This window comes from Apium graveolens, chromosome 11 (genome assembly GCF_009905375.1).
Source record: "Apium graveolens cultivar Ventura chromosome 11, ASM990537v1, whole genome shotgun sequence".
In the NCBI taxonomy this organism is placed as follows: domain Eukaryota; kingdom Viridiplantae; phylum Streptophyta; class Magnoliopsida; order Apiales; family Apiaceae; genus Apium; species Apium graveolens.
The window spans coordinates 128,657,416-128,682,846 of record NC_133657.1 but is presented as its reverse complement, the minus strand read 5'-3'; the positions used below and the strand labels follow the sequence as shown (position 1 = coordinate 128,682,846).

The following is a 25,431-nucleotide window of genomic DNA, read 5'->3' as shown; positions in this document are numbered from 1 at the left end:
TAATCTCTTGTGAAGCGACGGTGGATCTTGAGATTTAGAACTTGCCATGCTAGCATAGGTTCATGTACGTTGTGCATGACTAGTGGGTAACTCTAACAGTTTTATTTTCCCTATGTAATCAAAAGGAATAACTTGTGCTTAAATCGTTGTGTTGTCAATTTCTGTAGACATATAGGAACTCAACATAATTGATGACTATTCAATTTCTATCTTAATTGTGGATGTTTGGTAGAATGGTATTAGTACAATAAAAGTTGGCTTTTATCAGTTTTGTGTTATTCGATTAATATCATCACTGTCACATGCTAAAGGTAATAACAATGGCTATAGAAGGAAGTAATAATGAAGTTGTGATCTCATGAGTGTTTTATTATTGATAAATTGAAGTGTTAGTTAAGTGGTTAATTAAGTAGTTAATTATAGTTAATATTTAATCAACAATTTTAAGTGATATTATCTTAACATTGAGAAGTAATCATACATTGGTGAGTGAGTTAAATTAGACAATAAATTAGTCTGAGTCTCTGAGGGAACGAACTAGAAAGTATTCTATATTACTTGCGAACGCGTATACTTGCGTGAATATTAGTGCATGATTTCGCCCTAACAGTGCCAAGTATTACTATGATTAAAAGAATTGAGATGTGCAGTAGAGGGATATTCATCCCCCCTAGTGTTAATCATATCGATTAAAGACATATACAAAGAACGGATCTCGATATCCTTACCTCGTTTTGAAGCCGAGGCTATCTTGGCCGCCCTCTCGGAACTCTTATCAGCCATTAGTAAAGCTGGAAAAGCCTGGAAACTTTGAAGGAAAGAGGGCTGGAAGCTAAGGGAGGAAAGTTGAGAGAGGAGAAAGCTGGAGAATTTTGAGAAGTGTATGAAATGAAGAGTGAAGAGTGTGAGTGAGACACTCCCCCCCCACCTTTATATAGGAGGAAAGAGGGGAAAATGGGCCTAGAAAAGTCCATTTGGGCCCAGGTTCAGGAATCTTCTTGAATGATCTACAGAATATTGAATGAATTTAGAAGATTTTCTAGAAAAATCCAGAAAATTTTGGGAAAATTCCTCAAAATTCCAGAAGCTTCTTAGCTTAGCCCACCTCAGAAAAACCAAGGCCCAATACCAAGGCCCAAAAAACAAAAAAGCCCTGTATGAGGCCCACTTGATTTTTAAGAAAAAAGGGGTGAAAGGAAGCCCAACTAAAAAACAATGGGCCTAAGTTCAAACCCAAAGTGTTGGCCCAAATTGAAAGCCCAGAACTAGGGGCCCAATTGAAAGGCCTGTGGAAAGCCCAAACAAACCCAATTGAAGTGGGCCCAAGTTTTAACCCATTAAAAAGTTGGCCCAAAACAAATCCAATTCATGAGCTCAAAATTCAGGATGGAAGAAATTTAGCCCAGATTTAAGGGCCCAAATCCAAGCATTTGCAAGAAGAGAAAATAAATATATTCGTGACCCAATTCGATCAGGACTTGCAATAGATTCCTAGTCGAATGAGTCGAGGTCATATTTCGTTTGACCAAGGCTATAAGACAGCCTTAATTCAACCAGAAAGAAGATCCATTCAACTAGAAATCCAGAAAAAATCTTGGTCGAATGAGCCCTGCCCGAATTTTCGTCGACCTGGGCAATCAAAAAGGGGATAATTCGGTCAAAAGTAGAGATCCTGACCGAAAATCTTGATCGAAGTTGAATTCTGGCCAAAGGAAGAAAGCCCTGATCGAAATTGAATCCTGGCCGAAGAAAAATCGTGCTCGAAATCTGTATAAAATAAATAAATAAATAAATAAAAAAATAAAAAAATAAAAAGGAAAAAATCCTTGCCGAAATTCGACCAGGATCCCTAATCAAATGGTTCCTCCTCGAAAAGCCTTCGACCAAGGCACATCAGAGGTTAATTCGACCAGGATCCTGGTCGAACAGGATTCCTGGTCGAAATCTGTATAAAAAAAAGACGAAAAAAATTCCTGGAAAATTATAGAAAAATAAGGAAAAATCCCAGAAAATTAGGGAAAATCCAGGAAATTAAGGATAAATCCCGAAAAATTAGGGGAAAATCCAGAAAAATAAGGATAAATCCCGAAAAATTAGGGAAAAATCCAGGAAATTAAGGATAAATCCTAGAAAATTAGGGAAAAATCTAGAAAATTAGGGAAAAATCCCAGAATTAAGGGAAAAATTCCTGGAAATTAAGATAATTCCTGAATAAAGGGAAAAATCGTTGTAAACATGTAGGTCGCTCCACACTTTATACAAAAACGAAACCCTGTAAGGGAATAAATGAACTTAACTTTCGCGAAATCTTATACGGTTTCCCAAAAGTTGGGGGGCAAATGATAGGGATAAATAAATCCTGATTACATAATTAAATATTACAGTTTGGGCTGTAAGGCCCAATAAGAAGATGTATGACATTCAGACCAGAAAGGTTAACATGTTGATCAGGCCTGATGGACCAGATCAGGCATGATGAAACAAAGAAGGCCCAAAAACCCTGATTATTTATTAATTTCGTAATTAATAAATAAGGGAGAAAAATAGCTATTAAGATAAGTCCTAGTGGGGATATAAATCCTTGTAGATTGGCCTCTAAGGAACCTCATGGGATAAGGAATCAGCTTCCTACTTCCTAGGACTCCTAAGTCTATCCTAATTCAGAGACTTGACCACCAAGTCTCCTATACCAAGTCCAATTCAAGGACTCCCACATCTATATAAGGGGCCTCACCCCACAAATCAGAACTACGTTTTTTGACTTGATCCTTGGCAATCAGCAAGGTACGTAGGCATCTTGTTAAGGCAGATTGAGTCACGAAACACAAGAACAGTCAAATCGAGCCTTGAAGCTCACGTTCCTTAGTACTAAATACAGCAATTATATATATTAGTTTTTAATCCATAACAAGAGTAGAAAATGAATTATAACTCTTAACTAATTAGGAGTTATTATTAATTCAAAATTCCTATTTGTATTATAATTAAGTCTCACTTAATTATTTAACAAATAAATTTCATAATTAATATTAGTAAATTCGAATATCTATATTTATCTAATTAATTAAGTAATACTTAATTAATATTATAAATAATTCAAATTATTTTAATATAATTTAAATCCAATTTAAATTAAATAATCCTTCAAGCATTCTTAATGTGTGACCTTATATGCTATTATTACGTTGGCAACGAATTACAAATCTAATTTGAAATTGTAAACAATGAGCGGCATCTAGTAATACATCATTGCTAACCAAGTAATAATAATTGAATCGTTGATCGATTAAAACCTTTTATGAATAATGTACATTGTAATATAATCCCTTTAACCAAATATTATAGATTAAACTAGAGGCATGTAATGTATCATCCTCATCATAGTTTAATCCAAGTTTCCTTGATCAATGGGTAGACTATCATATCAAATCAATATTTGATCATGGCCACGCATTTCACAATCTAGCTCACACAAGAGGCCAATAATATAACCCCTAAAATAGGATGGTTAAATCCCATCTAGATCATTCATATTTCTTATACGATTCATAATATACTCAATATCCACATTTATCATTACCCGATCAAGGATAACTTTTAATGGAATCAATGTATATTAATTCTCGTATAGAATTATAATGACTTCAGGTCTAAGGACCATTACATCATTATCACTGTGAGAATTACTTATGACACAACAGACATGTAGAATCTCACATTGGGTCTGTCCAGCACCATGTACATATACATCTACTAGTGTTTTTTGACTTTAGTATCACTATACCTATGATCAATGAGATGTGATCATCAGTCAACAAACACACCAGTCTTAATGTATTATTATTGTCCGTTAATAATAATACTCGACTAGGGACCTTTAGGAATATTGATACTATTCTCATAATCTCATTTCTAAGTCACGTACTTAGAGATATAGAATTGCATATCATATTCCAATGACATTTATTAATCTAACATTTATATTGCATTAAATTAAGAATTAATAAATTATAAGGAGAATAATCGATAGAACATAAACATTAATAATCATAATATCTTAAACTAAAACATCATAGTGTTGTCTCTAGGGCACAAGCACTAACAGTTTAGAGTGGAGGTGGCCCTAGCCTCACGAGCTAGTATCCCATCTCTCATTCCCGGCTATTTACCATAGGCCTGCGAGTGGTTGGGTTGGGATTCCTCTTGAGCAAATCTCTTTATCGGGATGTGCATGGGATTATATTCACTCAGCTTGCTCTGAACTCTGTTAAATGGATCTCTTGGTTCCTGGGCTGCTATCACATGAAGGAGTACCTACCAACCTACAAACTCTTCCATCATCTCTTCAAAATTAAAAAGTCTACCAACTTCCCTCTCTACGAATTTACCTTTAACATGAATGAGTGTGGGTTTCTAGCTGATGCCAGAAAGTCCCCGTTCTTTATGTTAAACTTTCTCCGGGGATGGCATCAGGAGTTTATCTTTTTTCTGGGTGGGGACCTATAGTTTATGCCATTTATACAAGGATGTAACTAAAATGTAGAGGTTCCCTACCCAGCGGCTCGGGGGAGAAACTCTTGCAAAGATGTATGAATTATGCGGGGCCCTCTGTCAGCAGTGGACCCGGGATAATTTTTTGTGTAACACAACATTGTATAATGAAGGATGTAAGTTTTCTATCTTTGAAGAGTTTTCTTGTTTGCTTACTTGTATATAAGATTTCCTTTACGCTGTCCGGGCTATTTTGACTTGAAGTCCCACTGTCCAGGTATCCCCTTGTTGAACCCCTTTCATCTGGAAATGTCTAATCAATTCTAGGATTTGGCTGGAAGGTTCAAGAGAATTAGTGGGGCCAATTACCTTGATTCAGGAAAGGGCCGAAAAAAGGCCGATGGTGGTAGTGGTTCAAATCTACAAGACACGGGTTCTTCGTGGATCGTCGTGCGTCCAGCTATTCCTCATCCGGAGCCTCTCGTGGTTGTTGTTGATACTGGGAGCGTTGATGTTGGAGATGAAAAAGAAGATGGGGAATTAAATCCTCGAAAGAGGAAGGCTGCTAATGAAGGAGCAAGTGGATCCTGGACATCGCAAGAGAGGTGGAGGGTTGATCCCGTGGAAAAGGAAAGTAGGCATCTAGTTGAGACCGATGCTTTGAAGGAGCTTCTGGATAATCTGACGATTGATGATCGTCGAACAGAGATGTTCGACAACTATGCATCTCCAGCGGATTTCGAACAGTATGCTCGGGTTGATGTTGAAACTTTCCTTGACAATATAGTTCAGGATGTTTTGTTGGTATGCAAATTTGCACTTGTGATTTATTTGTACTTATGTTTTTCTTGTACTTATGTTTATTCCTTGTTCTTTTGTTTCAGGCTAACCCACGCATCTCGGGATGCGCCACAATAATCACCAACTATAAGGCGAAGTGTGACGATACCAAGACTGCTGTCAAGGATTTGCGGAAGGTCCGAGCTAACTGCATTGCTTATAGTGACATGATGGAGAAGGAGTCTGGGGAACGGAAGAAAGATTTCGCTGAGGTGAGGAAGACCCGTGATGAGGCCACCCGGGAGGTTGGTGCTCTTCTTGAAGAAGTTGCCAATTTGAAGAGGGAGCTGGATTAAAGGCCCCGGGAAGAGGACGTGCTGAATGCCTTCCGTAGTACGCCTGCTTATTACAAAGAGTTGAAAAATAAGATCTTTGATAAGGTGATCATGTGTTGGGAGATTGCATATGCTTATCTGGCTGAGAATCCGGGAGGAGACATGGACGGGTTCGTGGAGCATTATTTAGCTGAGGAGCTCGGACTCGAGAATGCTAAGGCAGCGGAAGCAAGTAGCTTTGTGCCTCTCGGATCCAGTGAGCAGCAGCGTCCTCCTCCCAATATTGCTCATAAAAAGACTCCTCCTCCACCCCCCAAGAACCCTACCCTGCAGTGAATGACCTTAGTGCCTTTGTAATTTCTTTCTTTAAATTGTGTGCTCAAAAATAAGCCTTTTGGCTTTTATTCATTTTATTTTTCAAGTATTTGATGTTGACTTTCCCCTGGGTTGGTCTTTCCCAAATATTTTAATTGATGGCTTTTTGCTTCATATTTTGGCTTGCAAAATTACTTTTTCTTTGAACTTGAATTCTATTTTAATTTTCATAGCTGTGCCCCGGGCTGGGGTTAAAAATTAGAATTGTTAAAATTTTCCACGTACAAATGGCTTGTAAAAGCTTGACCCCAGGCAGGGGTTTAAATTTAATTTGTTGAAAATTTTCTAAGTACACCTAGGCTGTGTATAAATGTCCCCGGGTAGGGGTAATAATTAAAATTGACAAATATTTTTAAGTACACATGGATTGTGTTTAACCGACCCCGAGTAAGGGTAATAATTAAAATTGAGAAAATTTTTTAAGTACACATGGACTGTGTTAAATTGACCCCGGGAAGGGTAATAAAATTAAAATTGAGAAAATTTTCTAAGTACACATGGACTGTGTTTAATCGACCCCGTGTAGGGGTATAAAATTAAAATTGAGAAAATTTTCTAAGTACACATGGACTGTTTTTAATCGACCCTGAGAAGGGGTAATGAATAAAATTGAGAAATTTTTTAAATATACATGGACTGTGTTTAATCGACCCTGGGAATGGGTAATAAATAAAATTGAGAAAATTTCCAAAGTTCACATGGACTGTATTTAATCGACCCCGGGTAGAGTTTAAAATTAAAATTGAGAAAATTTGAAAGTACGCATGGACTGTGTTTAGTTGACCCTGGGTAGGGGTAATAATTAAAAATTAAGAAAATTTTCTAAGTACACATGGACTGTGTTTAACGGACCTCGGGTAGTGTAAGAACCCAAATTTTTGACATTGGTAAAAGTCCTTTATGAATAGTAATATAATAACTCGAATTTTTGAGACTTTGTAAAAATGTTTAATAAATAGTAATCCTGACAGACGGGAAAAACGTTTTAGTCCACACTATGTTGTGCATGAGAAAATGATTTTCGGAATTGATAACATGATTATACGTACCAAATGAGTGTATGTAAACACTATTAGTTTTTGAAGAAAACGAACTTTGAAAAATGACCGTTTTTACGAACCATCGAGGATTACGGGAAATATAATATAATTATGAATTTAAAAACCTACGGATTTATATCCAAGAATGATACTTCAAAACATAAAGAATAAATACGAAAGGATTTACGCCGCGAAGCGTTGAAGAGAAATTATTACGAAAATGATTAAGCGGCCGAACAAACGCGTAAAGAAATAAATAAACGTATCATGCTAACCAACCATGGTAGAAAAGTAACCATGGTTACTTTATCAAATAGTAAGCTAAGCTTATAGGAATGATCATCTAAAGCTAGGAAATAGTGAGTTGAAGTCTAAACCAACTAGCTTAGCTTGTAACCTAGGAATGCTAGTAAGATTTGTCCAAGATATGCCAACATAACACTAGCTTAGCTTATATACTAAAAGATATACAAATATATAACTCAATCTTTCAATAGAAGCAAGCAAGAAGCTCACAAAATCTCTCTCTCTCTCTCTCTCTCTCTCTCTCTCTCTCTCTCTCTCGCCCAAAACATCCCATTCGGCTATTCAAGAAAAATGAGCAAGAATCAATTCCAAAAACCTCTCTTCTAGTCATGGAAAAAATCCCTCATTAATTCCTAAGCTTCATAAATCCTAAACTAAGCTAAGATAAATTTTTAAGCTCATTTTATCAAGATTTGGTAGGTGAAATAAATTCAAGAAAAATGATAGTGAATAGTGTGAATAGTAACTTTTCTTTGGTTTCTTGATTTTAATGGTTGAATTAGGTTCCAAAAACCCTACTAAGAACTCCCAAGACTTCACCATCATCAATAACACATCTCAAGCTTTCAAGAAAGGTATAAATCTTTGACCCATATTTATATTAGGTTTAAGTTCAAGAATCTTTTGGAACATAGTTGTGGTGAATGTATTGTTGTAATCTTGATGTTTAGTTAAGTAGATTTAAGGTTGATGATTTTTGCCTCAATAACATGATGTTCTTGAGAGGATTTAGTATGATGGTGATGATTTGATGATTGTTGGTGGTAGTATAGAGATTTAAGGCGTAAACGAAACTCGGATCGTAATCGAAATCTCACTAAAATAAACAAAACATAATATTAAGTTTCTGCAGAATGTCCCGATTATATAAACTGTAGTTCTTAAAAACAACACTTTATTATTATAGACAATGTTATAAGGATCGTTTAGGAACTTGAATTGCTTGATTCTGATTTACGGATCAAAAGTTATGACCGTTTTACTAAAAGTGATTTACGCGACTAAAACTGCTACGAATTAGGAACTTTGAAAATAAAAATGATCAACTTAAAAATGTTCATAAATCATGAAATTTTTACAGAGAGTATTAAATAGTGTTCTTTAACTTCTATAAAATTTAAAGTGAAAATAATGAATTTTCAATTTTATAAAAATATCGGAGCCAAGATCGCGCGATTAGAAAGCCGTTAGAACTCATAAGCGGAGCCGACAATGAAAATGTAAACGGACATAAGGTACTTCAAAAAACGAAGCGACTGTAACATGAAAAACTACTTAAAGAAATAATAAGGGTAATATAAGTTAAGAGGGTGAATAATAAGTAGCATATAAGTGCGAGTTGTCGTGAATTAGAATGGGACCTAACGAAACGGTTTGTGTTTATGGTTATAGATTTTCGAGCGGACCCTAGAGCATCCTCCACCTCGAGATACCCAGGAAAGTTTTCAACCCTACTTTTTAAAACTGTTGTGTTGTGTTTGCTTTCAAATAAATGCTATATACATGATGTTGTAATATGATATTTTATGAATTATGATATATAATATCATACGATATGTTAACGATTTGGTATATGAATATTACTGAATTTCAATCGATAACGCTAAAGAGTAGTGTTGTATATATGAGGAGTATATTTTAGACCAATGATCGGTTAGTATGATTTGAGGAAAACCCAGAAGTATTCTGAAGGTGTTTTATTTAAGAATACAAATGCTATAGTAGAGCGTGATATATAAGTTATAAGATCGAGAGTCGGTCAGTTTTTATAAAGTATAAACTCGGGAATCATCCCGGAGATGTTTTAGACCATTAAATTCCGTACTTATTTTATTCCAAGGGACTCAATGTCCACTTACGAAATATTAAATACCACAAACTTTTATTAAAACGATTTCCAAAGATCGTATTCTCTCAACTATATTTTAGTGTTCGAATAATGAGTATTATTTAACTAATCATTTATTATAGGAGAAGTATTCTCCTAGCTTATTTATTTCAAACCCGATTAAATATTAAAGATTACTTTAAATTACATAAATATAAATTAGTTGAGGAATATTATTTCAAATATTCCTGTAAAGTAAACTCATTCGAGGTTTAATTATATAACGATTAATATTTAATTAATAATTATCTATCTAATGATTTATTTTTATTTAAAAATCATAAAGCCTAATTTAAAATACTTTCTAATTTTCGAAAAAATCATTCGAATAATTTCACATCATCGGAGAATATTATCTCGATTTATTTTAAAAATTTTGATTATAGTTTCAAAAGAAACTCCCCCTTATGTAATAAATCTATTGACAACGGACAACTCACATCCTTAGTACTTCCTCCGAAAATTCTCGAAAGTACATATATATATACGTACAAATCAAAATGTACCTATCAACAAGCAATATGCTTGGGGAACAATATAAGTTCCAGATATATAATGAGATTCTTACAAGGACAAGGAGGGGTAGAATCCAGTACTTCGTGGACTGGGTAGACTACCAATTTAATACCACATGAGAAGGTATCTTATATACTGATGAACGTGTGGAGTATGCGTACCTAAGAGGTATGGACGCAAAACCGTGTCTTGAGAGGGATAGACGCGAAGTGTTTACCTGAGAGGGATGGACACAGAAAAGGTCTGAATGTGTCCAGGGTGATAACTAATAATAAAAAGGGAATCATCCGTCTACTAGTAGAAAGATTACTATTTCCGTAGTACGAGTGATCATCGTATGTGGTGGCTCCAGTGAATGTCCTATATTCTTCCAATCGGAATCGAGATGCAATACTGTAACCCAAGCCTAGGTGTTGGGTTTACCATTAAGGTATTTGCAGACTAATAAGTCAATGAAAGAATTGTTTTGAAAAGAGGTGTGTATCACCAAGAAAACTACTTTGAATAAATACGTATCCTTGTACGGAGTTATATAATTTCCTTTAACAGTCTTGTTATACTGTTGATTATTATGGCTGAGCATTATTGCTCACTCTTGCTTTCTTTTAAATGTCACAACACAACAGATTACCAGTATGCCGGCATGGGACTTAGTCACTTGAAATCGTGGGGAAAATCCCTTACAGCTTTGTCTCAGGTGGACCAGAGTATCCAGATAGGTATAAGATGTTAGTAGTAATTATTGTAACTTCATGTAGAGGTTACGATTAATTATTTAAGATCCTGTAAAGTACATTTGAGTGTAATAAAAGAATATTACCTTTTGTACATCATTTCTAAGGCTATAAGTTGTGTGTGTGTGCGTGAGATTGGGGTTTGTTGGATTTTTGAATTACACATGAGTGAAGGATGGCGTGACAACCCAGATTCCTGACCCCGGATTTGGGGGCGTTACAGAAATGGTATCAGAGCAATAAGTTATAGTACTTAGAGATGAGAGTGTTAGAAATCTATCTAGATGCGAGATTGTGTAAGAGCTCATATAGAGTTCATCATTGGACTATCGGATGTAGCCCCAATGTGTAGGTTTGGATAAAGTGTATATTTGAGGTATTAAAGCATGACTAATAAGACCATTGGAGATTATCAGAATGATGAGAAGAAAATTAGAATCATATATGATTTCGAAGGATGTGGATGTAGAACTCGGAGCTGAGTCTCCAGGGCATTTGGGGTAAAGACTGTATTACCAACACCATATGTAAATTTTGATAACACGAGCCTTGTTACTCGTAGTTCTTTATAGGTTTCCCATGAAGGGGCATCACATGTGAGAACCATAAAGTCAAATTATTAATATACAGTTGAGGTTATTGACCCAAACTAGTTGAAGGTGTCATTAAGGAAGATTTGAATATAATATACAAAGGTCATCATAAGACAAGTACACTACATGATATTATTAGTGCGCTTAACATGTAAGGTTATGATGGTTTAGGTCAGAGATCAAGAGCATCGAGAATTAATGGCATGTCTATAATTAAATGGCATAGGATTACAACGAGTGATGGTTTAATCTTAAAACCTTTTAAAAGGATAGACTAGTGAGTCTAGGGCGGAATTCCTTGGTAGGTATGCTGTCAGAGGCTATGTATATATACTCGTAGACCTCTAATATATTCGGTAACGTATGATTTAATTACACACACATGCCACTAAACTTATGGACTGCATTGAGTTCCCTATGATATCTCTTTGATATGTTCCCAGGGGGAACTGACCACTTGTAGTTAGTAACAGATGCGTGTAGCAGGCCCTTATCAGCTTAGCAGATGCTTTTGGAATAGTAAGGTCTTCGAGGTAAAACACCGGAATGACAAATATACTTGCGAAAGTCAAGTTAGTAAGTGACTTTAAAATGATGATTGAGGGAGACACTAGTTGGAATTGCGAAAATGAAGAGATGGGATCATCCTCGGACGGATGATGATGAGGGTTAGGATAATCAGTGAATTATTTTGGCATCTACTCACCGTCACACTACTCCCTCCAAATTGTTGATCATTCGAATTTCCTTGATAAGTTTCGTTCCCTACTTTGAACTTCTGATGTGACCATCTTGAATAGTCTTTCTCTGCATCAGGATTTGTTCAATTCTTTTAGTTGATCAATGAACTTTCATTCATAGATTATGATCTTCTTGTTCGGCTCAGAGCTATTTATACTTTATTTCAATTATCCAAGGATTTTTGTCTCCTCAATTCATTGACGAATATTCATAATGGATATCTTCATTTGATTGTTCTTTCATACTTACTCTTCTCAGTCGAGATTGTAAATATTTAACAAATTGTTAAAAACATGGATGATCTAATATCCATAGATTCCTCGGGAATCATTTTCTTCTAATCGGGACGAAATTGTATATTGAACTTTGATATTGGTATTCCGAATTCAATTCTATTGAGAATCTGATAATGTATGTGAACGAGGACACCTCTGAGTGTACCCTTTTATTGGAAAGAAATATTTGATAAGAGGCTATCAATTGTTTCGAGGCCAAGACCACTTGATTCAGAGTTATAATTGCCTTTCTTGGCCCAAATTTGGAAACTCATTATTTCAAAATCATCATCCAGGTAGCCACAATTCTTTAGTGGTTACGATATTGAGATTTTTTTTCAAACAAACTGAAATATGCTTAGTTGCATATGTTTTCATGAACGGCTATTTAATGTCCTAACTAGTCGAAATTTTAATTAATACGATGGAAACCTAGCTAATCGTCCTAGCTAGTTACTATGTGCCAAACCAATTGAGTTGGCCATTTTCTTAGCCGGTTGATAATATTGCTTGATATGGACTAGTTATTATTTTTCTAGTTCCACTTCCAATCAAATTTTAATTATTCCATAGTGCATTATATATGCAAAATTTAATTGTTGATGAAATTTTCAAAGAATGATTTAATTGAGACCTAACTAGGTCACCCACTCAAATGAGAATTCATATTCAGTTTTATGAAATATTTTGTTCATGAAATGTTCTATTCTTTCGTTTATATAATGAATATCCAATTAAAATCATAAAGTGATTGAAGAACAATATACTTCCTTATTTTTTAATCATTTAATAAAATTCCTTCTTTCAAAATATCATCTCTTTGAAACCTCAATGGTTAACCTTTGGTTGAGGATGTTATTCGATATTTATTTCATTATTCGAAAAGAGAAGTATTCTTTCAATGGGAAAATCTTACAAGTATCATTCGTATGATATTATTATTCAGCAATCATTGCTGAATGGATATTCTCTATAATATCACAATATAAAATTCTAAGGACATGGAAGGATAATCCTTGTTGTATTCTTTCTTCCAAGTTATAAATCTTTTGAGTGTTGCGACTCTTTTATTCAGAGCTCATTATTTGTTCATATGTTAGATTTTGAAATCTTGTTAAGATTGTCTAAATTTTACCGATATCGTGAAAATCATTGTTCCCTGGCTAATTACCTTCCGAACAAAGAGAGCTATAGTTGAGAACTGATTGTTGAATATGAGACTGAAAGTTGAGTGCTATGTTGGTGCAATCGGAGCATCGTAATGAGTAAGTTGTTTTAAAAAGGGAATAACATGTTTAGTTATTATCATAAGAATATTTAACATGGTTATAGAAAAACGATAATAAAGATACCAACGTGATTAGTGAGGTATGCTTCTATGAAACATTATCAGGATAGGTACTAATAAATTCGAGAAAGATCAAGCATGTATGAATTCGAGGAATAAGATTTTCAAAAATTGAAGGTAAGATTAGTAACAACCCCGTGTTAGCAATACTCGATGATAAGAAGAGGATTTTGTGTGAAGTATAATGATATGTCTATGCGGCTTAAGGACTGTGACACAAGGTGTTCTAATAATAATCTAGAATAATCGCGATAAGGTTCGCACTGGAAGGGACAAAGAGTTTAACTTATGAGGAAATTTTGAATTATTTTTTTTTCTCTTACACTGAACACGAGATAGAGGCTATAGTCAAATTGATCAAGGACCATGATTGAGAAATCTATTATTATTAAATAAAGGCCAATATGGTGGCCGACACTTTAAGTAGGAGAAGATAGATTGAGGATAACAAATTTCAGAACAGCTGATGAGAAGGATCATATGAATGAATTTTGGAGTTGAGATAATGTAAAGAGAACCCTTTATTACGTAACCGGAAGAATTAATGATGCCTAGAAACTTAAGAGGATATTAGTCATGATGAATATGAAAATAGATGTCATTGACATGGTTGAAAATGAAAATGGAATGACGAGGATTGAAATTTTGGCAATTGCGGCCTGTAAATGACCCGAATGGTTGTAAGAGTTTATTATAATAAATTCTGGAGGAGGATTATCAAGAACCAAGTAAGCCGTCATGCTATTTTAGGATTTTCAGTAATAGGTTAAATAAGACCGTTTATTTTATTATGCAAATGATAGATCCCCGCTCTATAATATTGTTATGAACATTGAAGAGATAATTGATAATAGAGAGAACCCGTGATATCGCGCCACACAAGGGCCCAAGATATTTCACGAGAAGGGACGAACAGAGGCATGACTTAGAGTTCTCAAATCGAAAAGTAAAATGGGAGGACTATCCAGACCATTGAAGATATGTCTATCGGCTTCCCTTTTATTTGGAACGGTTAGGAAAATCGCTTATCATTAATAGAAAATTCATATAGATATACTTACCACGCGAGCATACGGAAAATAGATGTCGGTATCCCTTAAGAAGGAGAACGTGGAAGAACGAAGGATGTTATGGTTAGAGCTGACTGAAGGCAAAGAAGATCGTACACGCCCTTTAAAGGCCACTGTAAGCAGTTACCAACAAACACGAATATGTCTAAGGCATTAGCGGGAATAACGAACACGACCCGGAAGGTATCATAGTACTATAAATATTATACGGGGAATGATTAAAGAAGTCTGACTGATAGCGGAAGCTGAGCACTCCACGATTCTGAAACTTATCAATCAATTGCGTATGAAATGATGCTTCCTTCAAGATGGTAACGGGACCTGATGTGCCTTACGTTACTACGGGAAGAAATGTTAAATCTGGCGCTAAACGTATAACAGGAGACGAGCATGTAGAATTGCAACGAGAACTTCTTACATAAAATAATCGACAGAGATGATGCGCCGAATTGAGCAAACGTGAAGGAACGAAACTCTAGCACTACTAAGAGTGATGGAGGGAAAAACGAATAAGTTGAAGGACCATTCCAAACACTAGAAGTTGCGCTAATCGTCCATATTATAGGTTTTAAGAAAAATGAAGTGATCAGTTGACGTTAATCGAATTACCAACAATAACGAGGTATCATGCGGGCATTGGAACGTCTACAAAGTGTTATACGGAAGAAATATTTGTTCTCCTTTTGGTTGGGAAGAATTGGTAATTAAGCGGAGGATACTTGGACCATTGTTGAGTCAACAGACCAAAGGAATTCCTGGAACTTATCAGAACCCGGCTAGTGACAGCCTATGATGAACAGTAGAGATATGCGGACCAGAACTATAAAGACAGAATGTACGACGTAACATACCAAGTATTGTTGAAAGTGCCTCCCGGGGAGGGAGTGATGAGGTTCGAAAGGTAAGGAAATGTTGAAACCAAAATTTATTGGATTAGTTGAAATCTTTAAAACACTAAGAAAGTTGGCTTATAAATTAGCACCATCGTCAAACAGTCGCCATGTTTATAACGACTACCATGAATCGATGTTAGGAAATTTAACCGTCAACACCAGACATATGATTAGAAATGGGCTAATAAACTTGTAGCCAGACTTAGCGTATGTGGAACAACATGTCAAGATCATAGATCTACAAGAACAAGTACTCCAGAAATATATTTGACGGAGGAGTAAAAATTTTATGAAGAGATCAAATACTGCAAAGTCAACGTAAGAACTCGAGGTTGTCATGTGTAAAGCGTATCCCCGCCTATTTCTAAACTGATTCCGGGATGGAATCCTTTTAAGGGGGAAAGACTGTAAGAACCCAAATATTTGACATCGTTAAAGTCCTTTATGAATAGTAATATAATAAATCGAATTTTTGAGACTTTGTAAAAACGTTTAATGAATAGTAACCCTGACAGACGGGGAAAACTTTTTAGCCCACACTATGTTGTGCATGAGAAAATGAGTTTCAGAGTTGATAACATGATTATACGTACCAAATGAGTGTATGTAAACGCTATTAGTTTTCGAAGAAAACGAACTTTGGAAAATGACCATTTTTACGAACCATCAAAAATTTTGGGAATCACAATATAATTACGAATTTAAAACCCTACGGATTTATATCCAAGGACGATACTTCAAAACATAAAGAATAAATACGAAAGGATTTATGCCGCGAACCGTTTACGAGAAATTATTATGAAAATGATTAAGCGACCGAACAAATGTGTAAACGAATAAATAAACGTATCACGCTAACCAACCATGGTAGAAAAGTAACCATGGTTATTATCAAATAGTAAGCTAAGCTTATAGGAATGATCATCTAAAGCTAGGAAATAGCGAGCTAAAGTCTAAACCAACTAGCTTAGCTTGTAACCTAGTAATGATAGTAAGATTTATCCAAGATATGCCAACATAGCACTAGATTAGGTTATATACTAAAAGATATACAAATATATAACTCAATCTTTCAAGAGATGCAAGCAAGAAGCTCACAAAATCTCTCTCTCTCTCCCCAAAAACATCCCATTCGGCTATTTAAGAAAAAGGAGCAAGAATCAATTCCAAAAACGTCTCTTCTAGTCATCGAAAAAATCCCTCAATAATTCCTAAGCTTCATACATCCTAAACTAAGGTAAGATAAATTTTTAAGCTTATTTTATCAAGATATAATGGGTGAAATAAATTCAAGAAAGATGATAATGAATAGTATGAATAGTAAGTTTTCTTTGGTTTCTTGATTTTAACGGTTGAATTAGGTTCCAAAAACCCTACCAAGAACTCCCAAGACTTCACCATCATCAAGAACACATTGCAAGATTTCAATAAAGGTATAAATCTTCGACCCGTCTTTATTTAAGGTTTAAGTTCAAGAATCTTTTGGAACATAGTTGTAAACCTAGTTTTGATGAATGTATTGTTGTAATCTTGATATTTAGTTAAGTAGATTTAAGGTTGATGATTTTTTCCTCAAGAACATGATGTTCTTGAGAGGATTTAGTGTGATGGTGATGATTTGATGATTGTTGGTGGTAGTATAGAGATTTAAGGCGTAAACGAAACTCGGATCGTAATTGAAATCTCGCTAAAATGAACAAAACATAATATTAAGTTTCTGCAGAAAGTCCCAATTATATAAACTGTAGTTTCTTAAAAATAATACTTTATTATGATAGAAAATGTTATAAGGATCGTTTAGGCGCTTGAACCGCTTGATTCCGATTTACGGATCAAAAGTTATGACCGTTTTACTAAAAGTGATTTATGCGACAAAAACTGCTACTAATGACGAACTTTGGAAATAAAAATGATCGACTTAAAATGTTCATAAATCATGAAATTTTTACAAAGAGTAGTAAATAGAGTTATGTATTTTCTATAGAAATTTCAAGTCAAAATAATGATTTTTCAATTTTATAAAAATATTGGAGCCAAGACCGCGCGATTAGAAAGCCGTTAGAACTCATAAGCGGAGCCGACAATGAAAATGTAAACGGACATAAGGTACTTCGAAAAAGGAAGCGACTGTAACATGAAAAAGTACTTAAAGAAATAATAAGGGTAATATAAGTTGAGAGGCAGCATAATAAGTAGCATATGAGTGCGAGTCGCCGTAGATTAGAACGGGACCTAACGAAACGGTTTGTGTTTATGGTTATAGATTTTCGAGTGGACCCTAGAGCATCCTCCACCTTGAGATACCCAGGAAAGTTATCAACCCTACTTTTTAAAAATGTTGTCTTGTGTTTGCTTTCAAATAAATACTATATACATGATGTTGTAATATGATATTTTACGAATTGTGATATATAATATCATACGATATGTTAACGATTTGGTATATGAATATTACTGAATTTCAATCGATAACGCTAGAGAGTAGCGTTGTATAAATGAGGAGTATATTTTAGACCGAGGATCGGTCAGTATGATTTGAGGAAAACCCGGAAGTATTCCAGAGGTGTTCTATTTAAGAATACAAATGCTATAGTAGAGCGTGATATATAAGTTATAAGACCGAGAGTCGGTCAGTTTTTATAAAGTATAAACTCGGGAATCATCCCGGAGATGTTTTGGACCATTAAAAGTCCATACTTATTTTATATCAAGGGACTCGATGTCCACTTGCGAAATATTAAATACCTCGAAATATTATTAAAACGATTTTCAAAGATCGTATTCCCTCAACTATATTTTATTGTTTGAATAATGAGTATTATTTAACTAATCATTTATTATAGGAGAAGTATTCTCCAATGCTTATTTATTTCAAACCCGATTAAATATTAAAGATTACTTTAAATTACGTAAACAAAAATTAATTGAGGAATATTATTTCAAATATTCTTTTAAAGTAAACTCATTCGAGGTTTAATTATTTAATGATTAATATTTAATTAATAATTATCTATCTAATGATTTATTATGATTTAAAAATCAAAAAGCCTAATTTAAAATACTTTCTGATTTTCGGAAAAATCATTCGAATAATTCCAGATCGTCGGAGAATATTATCTCGACTTATTTTAAATATTTTGATTATAGTTTCAAAAGAAACTCCCCCTTATGTAATAAATCTGTTGACAACGGTCAACTCACATGCTTAGTATTTCCTCCGAAAATTTTCAGAAGTACATATATATACGTACAAATCAAAGTGTACCTATCAACAAGCAATATGCTTGGGTAACAATATAAGTTCCAGATATATGATGGGATTTTTACAAGGACAAGGAGGGGTAGACTCCAGTACATCGTGGACTGGGGAGATTACCAATTTACTACCACATAATTTACTACCACATGAGAAGGTATCTTATATACTGATGAACATGTAAAGTATGCGTACCTGAGAAGGATGGATGCAAAACTGTGTCTTGAGAGGGATAGACGCGAACTGTGTACCTGCGAGGGATGGAAACAGAAAAGGCCCGAATGCGGCCAGTATGATAACCAATAATAAAAAGGGAATCGTCCATCTACTAGTAGAAAAGGTTACTATTTCCGTAGTACGACTGATCATCGTATGCGGTGGCTCCAGTGAATGTCCAATATTCTTCCAATTTAAATCGAGATGCAATATCGTAACCCAAGCCTAGGTGCTGGGTTTACCATTAAGGTATTTATATACTAATAAGTCAATCAAAGAATTGTTTTGAAAAGAGGTGTGTATCACCAAGAAAACTACTTTGAATAAATATGTATCCTTGTATGGATTAATATAATTTCCTTTTACAGTCTTTTCATAGTGTTGATTATTATGGCTGAGCATTTTTGCTCTCTCTTGCTTTCTTTTAAATATCACAACACAACAGATTACCAGTATGCCAGCATGGGACTTAGTCACTTGAAATCATTGGGAGAATCCCTTATAGCTTTGTCTCAGGTGGACCAGAGAATCCAGATAGGTATAAGATGTTAGTAGTAATTATTGTAACTTCATTTAGAGGTTACGAATAATTGTTTAAGATCCTGTAAAGTACATTTGAGTGTAATAAAAGAAGATTACCTTTTGTACATCATTTTTATGGCTATAACTTGTGTGTGTGTGTGCGTGACATTGGGGTCTGTTGGATTATTTAATCAATACAGGTTACACATGAGTGAAGGATGGCGTGACGACCCAGATTCCTGACCCCGGATTTGGGGGCGTTACAAGTAGGGGTAATAAATAAAATTCATAAAATTTTCTAAGTATACATGGGTTGTGTTTAATATTTAAAATTAAACATGGATTTGGGTGTGCAGATAACAGACATGATCTAGTAGAGGAATGAATTTATTCTGAGCTAGGGAATGCTCAAAATATTATATTTCATGGCCACTACAAATTTGATGTTGATTACATTCTGGGGAAAATAGACACATACTTGAATTTTCTATTTGTGCAATAAAAATAATGTAGCCTTGCACACCTTATGGTTACTGATAGAATTTCCTTAAGCGAGGCCCCTTCCAAGTGTTCGGGACCTCGGTGTCATTCAAATAGCTTAGCTTGTAGGTTCTCGTACATAATATTTCCTTGACTTTGTATGGTCCCTCCCAGTTAGGCTGTAGCTTCCCATGGTTTGTTGGGTCTGAGGCTTCTGCATCCCGGAGAACAAGATCGCCAACTTTATATTCCCTGATCTTGGCCTTTTTTCGAAGTAGAGTTTTGTCTTTTCTTTATACCTCTCCATTCTCCATACTGCCCTATCTCTTACTTTGTCTAGCAGCTCCAAATTGGTTTTTAGGCCCTCAATATTGGATAACTCATAAAAGTTGATGACCCGGTGAGAAGGAGATCCAGTTTCTACTAGGAGTCTGGCTTCTGAACCATATGCGAGTTTGAAAGGGGTTTCTTCGGCTTGATTTTTAATTGCTTTGAAGGTGAAGATGATTACTTGTTGGATTGTAAATCCTTCGGGACTAATTAGAATAAGACCTGCTCCAGATTTCTCAGCTATTGAGGAATCATCTACGTATAGTTTTGATGCATCTTTGCTGGGGGGTTTGTCTTAGGGGTGACTGGATCTGTTGTGAGCAGAGGTCGTTCGGGGAAGGTGTTTTCCAAACCAAACTCTGCTAGTGCTTGAGCTTTTATTGCTGTCTTGGGGTACAAACTTGATGTTGAATTGACATAGCTCGGTTTCCCAATTGACAAGTCTTCCGGATGCATCTATTTTATGGATGATTTTTCTGAGAGGTTGGTCCGTGACTACTCTGATCTGTAGGCCATGGAAGTATTGCATAAGATTCCTACTTGCGTTGACAAGGGCTAAGGAAAACTTTTCCAAGTTTGGGTACCGAGTTTCTGCATCTTTGAGGACCTGGCTCACATAGTACACTGGGTTTTGTAGTTCTTTTATTCGCGGATAAGTGCAGCAGAGATGGCCTTCGGACCAGTAGCTATGTAGAGTAAGAGGGGTTTTCCGGGCTCTACTTTGGAAAGAACTGGGTGGTTCATGAGGTGTTTTTTGACTTCTTTAAAAGTTGTGTTACATTTCAGAGTCCAGTCTATTAACTTCTTATTTCGGGCTCCTTTGCACAACTCGAAGAATTGTAGGAATTTTTTTGTCAGCTTTGGGATGAACCTTCGCAGGGCTGCGAGGTATCCAGATAGCTTTTGAATATCATTATATATTCTGGGAACTTTTATCTCCATGATTGCATTAATCTTCACCGGGTTTGCCTCAATTTCTCTTTCGCTGATTATGAATCCGAGAAACTTTCCAGAGGGCACTCCGAACACACATTTCTCCAGGTTAAGCTTCATTTTGTACTTTCTCAAGTTGTCGAAGAATTCTTTGAGATCTCTGATGTGATCCGGGACAGTCTTGGACTTGAAGATCGTGTCATCGATATATGACTCCATATTGCTTCCCAGTTGATCTTTGAAGATCGTGTTCATCATTTTTTGTTAGGTTGCTCTGGCGTTGATGAGTCCGAATGACATCACGAGGAAAATATATACACCCTGGTGAGTGACGAAGGCTGTTTTTGCAATGTCCTTGGGGTCCATCTTGAACTGATTGTACCTAGACAAGTCATCCATGAAATGTATCATTACATGCCCCGAAGTCGTATCGATCAGCCGGTCAATGTTGGGAAGAGGGTAGGAGTCTTTTGGGCATGCAAAGTTTAATCTTGTGTAATCAACACACATCCTCCACTTGCCATTTGGTTTTTTGACCAGCACCTGGGTATGTCCTCTGGGTCCCACACGAATCACGAATTCTTTCAACAGGTCAAATAGTTCTTTCTAAAATCTCATTTCCAGCCCTCTTCCGATCTTTAACTTCCCGGAGGGGTTCCTGGGTTCAAACTCGATAGCCATTGTTTGTGTTGCTGGTTCAACCTTGGTTTTTTCTTTTATTTCCATGAACTTTTGAATTCAGGCATCTGCATTGGTTACATGTAGCCTAAATCTTCAATGACATTCACATCCATCCTTGGTCTCTTGTTGAGGTGTTCACAGTGCTTTTTTTGGCATTATCCCTTGGGTAGGGATATGCCCTTCTTTCTGTTCTCAGGCTCCATTTCTGCCATGACTAGTGCTTGACCGAAGCACTTACTTGCCATATCTCTGTCCCCTTTGAGCTCTCCAATTTCACTCGGGGTGGAAAACTTGAGCTTCGGATGAATAGTTGAGGGTATGGCCCGGAGCTTGGTGATGGTGGGTCTCCCCAAGATAATATTATATGATGAGGCTGCACATATGACATAGAATTTCATGACATGCGACACCTGCCGTGGGGCAGTTCCAAAGGTGACAGGAAGATAAATTACTCTCTGGATATGAATCATGGAATTTCCGAAGCCATAGAGAGGGTCTTCAAGGAAGGGGCCCATACGTAGGTGGCCTAATTTCATTCTGTGGAGCGTGTGCTCAGAGACTATATTTACAGATGATCTGTTATCAACCAGAATCATCTTTACTTCGTTGTCTACTACATCCAGGGTCACCACCAAAGCTTGATTGTGTCCGGGATCCAGTCCCTCACAATCACCATAAGAGAAGTATATTGGCTCATCTTCAAAGGGCTAGATCATCATGATATCATTGTCTATATCTGGGCTCTGGGGTGGGGACACAGTACCTCCAATTATGATGTTGACCACGTGCTTGCTATTTCCTGGGGCTTTGTTTTTGTCAACAGGTTTCCTCCACACGTACTGCAGGTTCATGTTCCCTATTTTGATCTGATCCTCAATGAACATTTTGAAAGAAAAGCAGTTCTCGGTCGTGTGACCATGATCTTCATGGTATCTGTAGTGCTTCTTTCGCCATGTTCTTCGGGGGAGCGAGGAAGGGCTTTGGAGGATAGTATAAAGGCTTTTCTTTGACTTCTCTCAAGATATCAGCCTGGGACCTGTTAAGGGGTGTCCACTCGGGCTAAGGCTTTGGCTCTCTTTTGTTTCTCATTCTTCTTTCATTCTTTTCAGGTCCTCAATAACCACTCCGGGTTGGGGTTCCCAGGGAGTGTTGGATGTAATTGTATTGTCTATCAACCTTGATTCTTTTGTCTCTTATAAATGATGAGCGCCTCTCCAGGGACTCATCATCATCATGGATCCTTCTATTCATCTTCATTGACTTAAGAAAGTCATTGCCCTTTATGATTTTGGACGCTAAGGCGTAAGCAGACGCAAGGCTCTGGGATTCTCTGTGGATCAAATCTTTGACGTAACCTTCGCACAAGACCGGGTGCCGATTTCTGCGGAAGATGTTGACAGCCTCTTTCACCTCCAGGTTTGAAATATCTTGATAAGTTCAGGGAACGATTCTTTACTTCTCTGTTGAATGCTTTCTGGATGGCACATCTGTAGCTCATTCATGCGGTTAGTATAACGACTCGCGTATTTTCTTATTATTTAAAAGTGTAATTATGGAATTATTAAATAAATAAAATATGTGTATAGCTTCTGTCAGCTATGTGTTATTTTAATATTATCTATGTGTGATTTATGGTGTACAGGGTTGTCCGTGTAATTAATTATTGAGTAGTACTGAATTTTTTTCACTTTTAAAAGTGGATGTAATGCAAATTTATTTGCATAAATACTTGGATTATCTCTAAAATTGTTTTTATAGTTTTATAATTACAATAAATATTTTTGGGATTTTATAAAATTTAGAAATCAATACTTCAACAATTATTAGTCCTGTATGATTTCCTGATTGTATTTATTTGTAAAATCCATATTTAATTCCAGAATTCTTTAAAAATTATGAAACTCATATTTATTGAAGTTTGGAATATTCCGAGAATTGTAAAAAAAAATTTGGGAATTTTTGGGATTAATTTTAACCGCGCGTTGATTCGTTTAATTGATAAAAGCGTGTATAAATTACATTTCAGAAATTATTTTAAAATTATGAAATTTATGTTTTTATAAGCTTCGGGATATCTGTAACATTTTAAGACTATTTTTGTGATTTTCTGAATTTATTTTAAGTATAGCTCGGTTCGTTAATTATGAAATGCGGGTATCTTGTGCGATCCAAAAATATTATAAAACTTATAAAAATTTTATTTTATTAGTTTTTACTTATTCCGAAAATTTTATTTGATTTGTTTGATAATTTTCCGGATTATTTTATTCGCACGATTATTAGCTAAATTACAGAAACAGGATAAAATAGGTTGTACAAAATAAGGGAAAGAACACGTGTTTAGTCCTCAGCCATTTGGTTGATGTGTGTCAATTACTGAGTGGAGAAAAAAATAATAAAGCAGAAACAAGAAAACACACAGAAATCTCATCCCTGTTTATCTTCTTCCACTATTTTCTATCGATTACTCCCAACCTCTCCAATCTCTTGTTCTCTAGCTCTCAATTGCTCTCTTTTATCGATATAACCCGATCTCTCTCTCTCTCCTCCTTCCCCTTCCCCTGTTACCATTTTCTTCCCTTATGTCCGGTGCCGCCTACTTTTCTGGTAATTGGCCGCTACTATGGCTGATTGTTTCTGTTTCCTTGGTTTAATGGTTTTTGTGTTGTTACAGTGTGTGCGTGTGTAGTGTGTGTACGTGTGTGCGCCTCTGTGTGTGTGGGACTGCTGTGTGTGCTGTGTTGCCACAAGTCTGACTAAGAGAATTCAACTTCTGAGTGGACCTTGATGTGTCCGTTGAAGAGACACCAACGTTATTTCTAAATATCGCATTTTCTATATTAAGGAATGTTGTTGGAGCAAGTGTGCGATATCGGTGAGTTCAGATGGAATAATAGTAGTCTATGGCTGCTATGACAGCCAAGTATCATAGTGAATGTGAACCAGTACTTTGGTTTATATCTTGAACCCTTATACGTCTTTCTTGAGACGTATTTTGTTTCCAGATTAATTATTTCCTATCCCATAAGTTGCTTACTTTTCTTGTGAGGAAGTTATAAACTCGAAGTAAGCAACCTGGGATTCTGTTGATTCCATTATAAATCAGACTTTCTCCCTCCCTATTTGTGAATTTTTTTATCTAGACATTGTTTCTTTCCTCAGTGACTCTTTCGGTTGATTGGGGCAAACAATGCATATGAGTTGACCATTTGTCTGTGTGACAAAAGGGACTGGTGGGACACCACCGAATTATGTGATGTGAATTATCCAGTACCAAGACTGGCCATCTAATGTACTTGTATGGTTGTTCTCAGTCATACCTACATCTTCTTCATTGTTTCTTCTTATTCGATTCCCTTGAGCTGGAAATTTCATTTGATATTCTATGATAATAAATTTCTGCGATTAGATGGTCCTCGTTGTTGAAAGCAAATAAAATTTGACTGTCAGGAAGAATGAAAGTCCTATATTAGGATGTTATTTAAGAATAAGGGTAGCAGCGAGGGTTCAGGATCTGATGAGGGAGTTATAGCCTCGAGAAAAGCAATTCAGTGGTTGAGGTATCACTTGTGGGTGATAAGAAATCATCCTTAGAGGAATGGTTGGTTGAAATTTGGACTATGGTGCC

General features: G+C 35.8%; 1 protein-coding gene across 1 annotated transcript; it reads left to right on the top strand.

The window, feature by feature from the left end:
• Positions 1 to 4,561: 4,561 nt before the first annotated feature.
• Positions 4,562 to 6,067, top strand: LOC141695206 (uncharacterized). The gene is made up of 3 exons (XM_074499460.1): positions 4,562 to 4,667; positions 4,769 to 5,295; positions 5,376 to 6,067. Exons 2-3 carry the CDS (start codon positions 5,200 to 5,202, stop codon positions 5,625 to 5,627), a joined length of 348 nt encoding a protein of 115 aa, XP_074355561.1. The 5' UTR covers positions 4,562 to 4,667; positions 4,769 to 5,199; the 3' UTR covers positions 5,628 to 6,067.
• Positions 6,068 to 25,431: the final 19,364 nt, after the last annotated feature.

What these genes read in the sequence shown, in the direction of transcription:
- LOC141695206 (XM_074499460.1), top strand. Translation starts at nt 5,200, where the DNA reads ATGTTCGACAACTATGCATCTCCAGCGGATTTCGAACAGTATGCTCGG. An exon ending in TAGTTCAGGATGTTTTGTTG is followed by an intron (nt 5,296 to 5,375) that starts GTATGCAAATTT and finishes CTTTTGTTTCAG; the next exon opens with GCTAACCCACGCATCTCGGG.